The 7,264-nt window shown below is 42.2% G+C and overlaps 1 protein-coding gene across 4 annotated transcripts; it reads left to right on the top strand.

The window, feature by feature from the left end:
• Nucleotides 1-1,534: 1,534 nt before the first annotated feature.
• Nucleotides 1,535-5,196, top strand: LOC123096999 (uncharacterized). 4 transcript variants are annotated; one of them, XM_044518776.1, is made up of 5 exons: nt 1,535-1,616; nt 1,700-1,920; nt 3,611-3,721; nt 4,381-4,450; nt 4,585-5,196. In XM_044518776.1, exons 2-5 carry the CDS (start codon nt 1,879-1,881, stop codon nt 4,770-4,772), a joined length of 411 nt encoding a protein of 136 aa, XP_044374711.1. In that variant the 5' UTR covers nt 1,535-1,616; nt 1,700-1,878; the 3' UTR covers nt 4,773-5,196. The 4 variants fall into 4 exon arrangements, 1 of the variants encoding a protein (XP_044374711.1); XR_006446857.1 differs by lacking the exons at nt 1,535-1,616; nt 1,700-1,920; nt 4,585-5,196 and adding an exon at nt 3,042-3,072; XR_006446873.1 differs by lacking the exons at nt 1,535-1,616; nt 1,700-1,920; nt 4,585-5,196 and adding an exon at nt 3,042-3,072 and having other exon boundaries at nt 4,355-4,450.
• Nucleotides 5,197-7,264: the final 2,068 nt, after the last annotated feature.

Here is a 7,264-nt window from a genome sequence, read left to right as displayed (position 1 = left end):
AAAACCTAACCCTAAACTCTGAAATCTAAACCCTAAACCCGGGACTTAAAACGTCGGAAACTCTATACTAAACAGTAAAACTAAGGGTTTAAACCATAAAATCTAACCCTAAACTCTGAAATCTAAACCCTAGCACTAAACGCTAAAAACGTCTAAAACGCCCAAAAACTCTATTTTCCCTTTGGAATTTTGTGATTTTAAAAAATTGTCGAAACGGAAAACTTGGTGTTTCAGCGGATCAATCTTTTTGTTCTGCAAATTTTGATATATTATATGTATTTTTCTGAATTATGATGATTTAGTTATGATTTCTTCAAGTTGAAAAATTGCCCTATAGTCCTGGTTTGTGTCTCCAACCGGGACTATAGGTTAGACCCCTTTAGTGCCGGTTCGTGGCACGAACCGGTACTAAAGGTTGGCCCTTTAGTACCGGTTTGTGCCACAAACCGGGACTAAAGGGGCTCGTGGGGCCCCGGCCTGACGCCAGCCTGCCACCACCCTTTTAGTACCGGTTCGTGGCACGAACCGGTACTAAAGGTTCAACACGAACCAGCACTAATGCATAGCCGTTCGAACCGGTACTAATGATACCATTAGTACCGGGCCAAAATCGAACCGGGACTAATGTGTCTCACATAAGGTCCTTTTTCTACTAGTGTTCGCGTTCCATTCACAGCGGAAATCCAAGCCGCTCTCCCTGCATTTGGATCAGCGCAGCATGCAGGCCCAAGATGTGGTGGGTCCAATCACAGTGAGGCCACATGCATGCTACATTCCTTTTCTCACTAGGTCCTGCAGGACCTGCACATGTCATGCACCCTTTTCCCTCGCATGCATGTGTTTAGGTGGCAGACCAGCTCCTTAAGTTTATCTGATGTGCCTAACTAACGTTGCTAATTACAGTAGGGTGAACAAATCGAGAAATAAGAATGACAGTGATCCTCCCGGCTCCTCAGCCGTTTGGATTCCTGGCCGTCGGATCTGGTTGCTTGATCGGATCTGGGCCATCGGATCGAGTCCTTGGAAGACCTCGACCGTCGGATCGAAGAGGCGTCACTGTTGCAATGAATAGTTACCTCTCGCTGTAAAAATCTCATGCCACCGCGTGTAATTCTCGTGCCCCGGCGAGGGCATTTCTGTCATTTCACTATTGGATATAAAAGCTCACCAGCTCCCGTAGAACCCTAGCCGCCTCCTCGATGGGGTCCTTCTCTCCCCTTCCTAGCCGCTCGCCCCGCCCTGTCGTCTCGCCAGTCCCGCCGCCCCGCCATCTCACCTACCCCGCCCCGCCCCGCCCGTCCCGCTCGCCGTGGCCGAGGCCGATGACCGCGGCCCCGCCGTCCCGCCCTGCCCGCCGCGGCGGCCATGGACGAGCTCGAGCTCGATGGGGAAGCAACGGGCCGCCCCGCCCGTCCCGCTCGCCGTGGCCTTCGCCGATGACCGCGGCCCCGCGCAGCACAGCGCCGAGCTCGCCTCGCTCTGTTGTGTCCTCTCCTCCTGCCAGATTCGCCGCTCACGGCCACCACCACTCACCCGCGACCCTGCCTCGTGGTTAGGGTTTCGGGTGTTCGCTCCAACACCGGCGGCCATGGGGCTGCGCCTCCTCTCTGCCTCTGGTTGGTTCATCCCCTCCCCCTCCTTCCTCCTCCTCCTCCTCTTCCTCTCTACTCTTTCTAATCCCTCTCTTCTTTTGTAGCAGCAGAGGAGAGGAGAGGGGATTGAGCCTACAGCTCCACATGTGCTTCAATTCGATTTGGAGTAGAGCAATTGATTTGCTGCTACAGCTACTATAGAAGATAGGATGGACGAGAGCACATCATTGCAGGATTATTGTTGATGGGGTGTCGAGACATGTGTCTGAACTACCTCATGTGACTGATGAAAGAGGGCAGGTGGCCGACCTCCTTGATATCCATGCCAGTAAGGATTATATATGTCCGTTTTAGCATTTTTTTCATATATATGCCATTCAGTAATAACTGCAATCTTGAGATATGGATTCAGAGATACTGTAGTGTGTGCCCTATGCTGAATATTATAATTTGGTATGAATATGGTATGAGGTGTTTGTGTGTTTGGATGCTCTTCGACTTTTCTGGTTATACCAGATACTAATCTACAATTCTATATATGCCATGCTATCCGGCTTTTCATTTTCTTGATCTACCTGAATTGGTACTATAGAGATGTCTGATGTATGCGCGCATGTGTGTTTAGGCAGTTTAGCCTCCTATTAGTTTCAACGATTGGTTTTGAGTTTAGGAGAATCAAGAGGTTCTGTTAGGAGAACTTGCTTTTGTTTTCCATGGTTAATTAATCCTGGGACTATTCAAAAGCAGGCCATCGTTGCTATTAGGAGAATCAAGGAGGTTCTGATAGTCCTTTCTGTTTAGTGTACGATGGTCACATTTGTATTGACATCAAAATTCAGATTTAGTATGTTTATTGGGAGACCTTACTTATATTACTGAATCATGAATATCATTTGATCTTCTAAGAAATAGTTCTCCTGGATATTCCAAGTTATACATGCTCATACATCTGTTATATTACAATTTATTTGCTTGTCAAATGTTCATGGTTTCAGATTAGAAGTATGCAGTAGCATCCATATCCAATGTTACTAATGTGTTCCAGGCTTTAGTGTTTTATTTTGATGGACCAATGTGCATCTTCTCCGAGACAGAAAATTGGGGGGAGTGATAGCTCTTGGATAGTTAGCCATTATGATTGAATAATAAATAAAATTGTTGGTTAATGGCTTATAGAACTGGTCTTAATAATAGAATTTCAGCACGGTTAGAACACTCAAACATGCTCGTGGAAGCAATCTGAGGCCTTCACCCGATGCTTGGACCATATTACGAGCCTTCCTATTTGCGCAAAATACATTTGCTGAAACTACGCATTCAACAGATAATACCTGCACTGGATAGTCTAATATGTGGCGTACCACTTCGTTATCGATATTGTCTTACACTTCTTAATTCTACGCTACATTGTACCATTAAATAGACCATATATGCAATTTCTTCTAGCACCTGCGCCTACGGCGACCTCGACATAGTCAAGGTACAAACCCTACCCTGCTCGATTGATCTCGGTCGACGAATCTTGGTACACTCTTGCCCCTCATGCCTCTCCATGTTTCTCCTGCTCGCTCCCTTATACAGGAGAGCTAATTCTTATGTTTCTGGTACAGATATACCACATATACGTTCATATATATAGTACTAAAATGCTTTTATTAGCCAATTACTTTTGCAGTTTTTTCTTAAGGATTACTCAATCAGGGGAAACTTTAATTAGGACTCCGAAACTTCTTTTGTATTTTTAGACCCAGGTAGATTGTAGACAAAAAGAGAAATGTTTTTATTAACCTATTACTAAAATGCTTTTATTTCCATGTATTCTTTTGTAATCACATATCACTTTCTAACTTCCCATGTAACCGAGTTAGAAAGTGATATGTGATTACAACAGTCCTACAAATGATGCCAACTACTCTGGTTACATGGATTGCTGAATCTTACATGTCATCGTTCTTTTGGAAGATCCTTGCACTGTTGTATATTTTTTGTGTTAAATAACCTTCCCATTTTTGTTGCAGGAGATTCTAAAAAACTTAGCAATGGCAGGGCTCCTGGAGCTCAATCCTCACCACCACCAGCAGATGATGACGATGCACAAGTGGATGGTCCATCTGAAGATGGCGCAGCAGGTGACAACTTCACTTTGCAAGTTCTCATTTATGTGTTTCCCATAGAGCTGGACAAGTGGATCTTAGGTTATTCTCTATTTTGGTCAATTATAGTAGTAGTTGTGTAACAGTGTCTATTTTTCATCCATGTCATAATGTTATTCCACAATGTTTATCATGGAACTCTTTCTGCTATGTAATCTCCAATTCTGTTTTACCTACAGGTTTGGTTGATTTACACTTGATTCCTAAAAAAAGGTGTACTTCTTTGAGTGGGGTGAATTCGTATATATTTTTTAGCTGTACAAGTAGGATAAGACCCCACTGCTATTTTTATGAAAAGCAAGCCAAAACTATTTTTTTGTGAAGTGTACAGGAGGAATGTAGGTGAAATCATATTTGATGCATATTCCCTTTGTTCTGACTTCTGTTTGATACATAGTTTATTTTAGAAAATATATAGGATATATCCAATAGGGCAAGTTTATGGTTCCATTTCTCTTTATGATGCTTATATGAAGAATGTAGATAAAAATATATTTCACATGCCATTTCAATTTCTAAAATTTCACTCAAACTCTAACAATTTGCATATATTTGCTTTTTCTTCTGTTTATATTCCACAATGATAAGGTTTTCTTATTTTAAAATTAGTATTAAGAAAACTGTGTTCTTCCTAGAGCACCGACAGCAACCACATCATGAAAGGGTCGAGGGAAGATTATCTGATGTGTGTCACTGAAAACGAAGGTAAAATTCCAATACAGCACCTTCATATTACCTGCCAATTCACAAGTGCATGTTCTGTATCAAAATTAAATGTTCCCTCTTCGTTACATTGGTATATGTTCTGAATGGGTTGATGAATATCTTGTTATATGTAGTTTCAAAGCTTCATTACATTGTAGCAGGGGAAATTAGTATGAAGATTGTGCAGCAACATGCCTTAGCCAGCTCCTTAATTTGGCTAGAACAGATGGCTAATCTTCTTACTCATTTGCTGCCTAATTTATATGGTTCTGCTATGAACCATTCCTACTTTGGCAATAAATTGCATCACTTTATGCCATAGAAGAACCATATAAATCAGTATCCGGCGACGGTGACGCGGGGGCAGGCACAAGGAGGGGTGGTGAGCCTCCGGCGGCTGGGTTCCCCCCGATCGCCCGGGTTGGGCGACACCTAATTTATATGGTACATATTGAACAGAGGGCCCAAATATGTACAAGTGGATATGATCGTTAGATTATTCGATTTGGACATTGTAGTAGCTACCAATAGTACATTTTACTTCCTTTTGCTCTTGGCCTTATGAAAGGTTGAATGTCAAGACGATGAAGAAGATCAGGTGGATCTATCCAAAAAATATGCTTCTGTGGAACTACATAGGTTATTTGTCTCGCATTGCTGCTGTGGCTTGATCTTGCTGTATGAGAAGTACATTGTATCAAACTTGATGTGGATTGATTGTCTGGTCTCGCTTTTGGAAAAGTATATATTTACATTCCTCATGAACTTCGAGATGAATGGTTCTACTACAAAATCCTTCATGGTTGCTTTGCATTTTGTACATGTGATTGCCTTGCCTTCTTCCATGACTTTGGAAAATGATCATATACCAAATAGCAATAGTATTGCGGTTGTTTAAAAGCTGGGATAAAACGTTCAGCCAGGCACCACGCGCCAAGGCGCGTTTCCGATCTAGTTAATAATCTACTTGCTAATTTTATCGTATCCATAACAATTTTATCTGGTATGCATAACTAGCCACTCATCACAAGTATAAATATCAGCAGAACTCTTTGAAGGATGTGTTTGAACTTTGCAATAAAATCAGAAGAACTTTTGAGAAAACCTGTAAAAACCTAAAGTTCTTTGAGTTTTGAAGATAAAGTCCAAAACAAGAGTTCTGCTGTTTTTCGTGGCAAAGTTCATACACCAAATTAACAAAGTTTGATTCTCTTTAAAACTATTTAAAGAATGTTCTTTAAGACAATTTAAACAACGACATATTTTAATTTTATGGCGTTTGAATTACCGGGATTAGTACATCGGAGCGGCTGGAGAGATAATCATTGGGATTAGTACATCGGTTGGAGAGATAAAAAAGCGTTCACATGCAAAGAATCTAGCAACATTGGCACCTACTACCTGACAAGAATACCCTGGGTCCTAGCGGGGCCTTTGCCAGTTTTCTCGTGTGCATGTGCGATCATGGGCATGGTATGAGCGGTGGAGATAGACGTTGTGTATGAAACGCGAATGTAAAAGCCTTTTTCGGCAAAACTCTCTTCCATAATGGTTATATAAAGTTGAAGCCAAAAAAATCTGCAGCATTAGCTCTATTACAAAAAAAACTGCAATGCTATCTCTGTTGCAAAAGTTTCGCAACATAAACTCTATTGCAAATGTCCAAACGCAACATCATCCGTGTAGCAAAGTTGGCAGCTGAATTTGAAAGTCATCTCACATAGAATCGAACGCCGTAGAAAGATCCGCGAGGCAGAAAGATCCGTCGGCCAACGCGTAGTGTTGCCCAGGGGCGGACCTATGTTGAGGTGAGTGGGTGCCCAGGCCCCCACTCAAAATTTGAAATTCCAGTGAATTTGCTTGTGATTGTTGAAAAATATACCTAATTTTTTTTGAATTTTTATAAAATATGGCCCCGCTCAAGTAGTTTGCCCCCAGTCAAAATATTCTCTAGGTCCGCCACTGGTGTTGCCGAACTACAACAGGGCCCATCCCGTAAAAAAGAACTACCACGACGCCATGCACACACAGAAGTTAAGACGAATCAGCCAATTAAAGACTTCAATCAACCCAGCAAATCACGCGCGGGATTTGCTAACAACAGAGATCGGACGATGGGTGTAAATCCGACGGCTATTCTAATGGAAATTCCCTTCCTTCGGGAGACGAGTCCAACCAAATAATAAAGAGTCAATTACACCGAGGATGCTACAACTTGGCGTAAACGGTTATTTTGGTGCTAGAAGTTGTGGTGTACATTAAAATGGTGCAAAAACTTGGCATTAACGTGCAAATACGATGCTTACCTCATTTATGTACGGAGTAGGTGTTGACTAGGCGCGTGGGCCCCGCTGTCAGCCGCTGCACTACGGAGAATGGGTGTGTGGCCTGATTTTTTGGAAAACACCCTCGAAATATATATTTTCACAAAAAAGCCCCTGTTAACGTGAGAGAGTGGCATTTTTTCACCTCTATGAGTGGGTCCCACTCCCACCTGTCAGACAAGAGTGAAAATTAAATCAAAAGTGAGGCTGCCTGGACTCAAAGCCATGTCCGACAACAAGCCACAACACGACTAACCAGTACGCCAACAAGATCTCTTGTTTAATTCGGATAAGAAGGCTATACGCATACTAAACTGGCAGCATGAGGAGCTTTTGTGGGCTGCACATAGTGCGGCCCATTCTACACCTGTTCCTTTTTAAATTTTTTTTGTAAAACATAATTAATAAAAAATATGTTCAAATATTTGTGTGATACAAATATTATACATGAAAATGATTATTAGTAAATAATAACATTTAAATATACATC

Source organism: Triticum aestivum, chromosome 1B (genome assembly GCF_018294505.1).
Source record: "Triticum aestivum cultivar Chinese Spring chromosome 1B, IWGSC CS RefSeq v2.1, whole genome shotgun sequence".
Lineage (NCBI taxonomy): Eukaryota > Viridiplantae > Streptophyta > Magnoliopsida > Poales > Poaceae > Triticum > Triticum aestivum.
Note: the sequence above shows the minus strand (reverse complement) of the source record. Positions and strands in the feature narration are given on the sequence as shown.

Excerpts from the sequence above, each read along its gene's own strand:
- LOC123096999 (XM_044518776.1), top strand. The coding sequence starts at position 1,879 with ATGAAAGAGGGCAGGTGGCCGACCTCCTTGATATCCATGCCA. Across the intron at positions 3,722-4,380 it reads ATCTGAAGATGGCGCAGCAG|AGCACCGACAGCAACCACAT; the intron begins GTGACAACTTCA and ends TGTTCTTCCTAG. Across the intron at positions 4,451-4,584 it reads GTGTGTCACTGAAAACGAAG|TTTCAAAGCTTCATTACATT; the intron begins GTAAAATTCCAA and ends TGTTATATGTAG.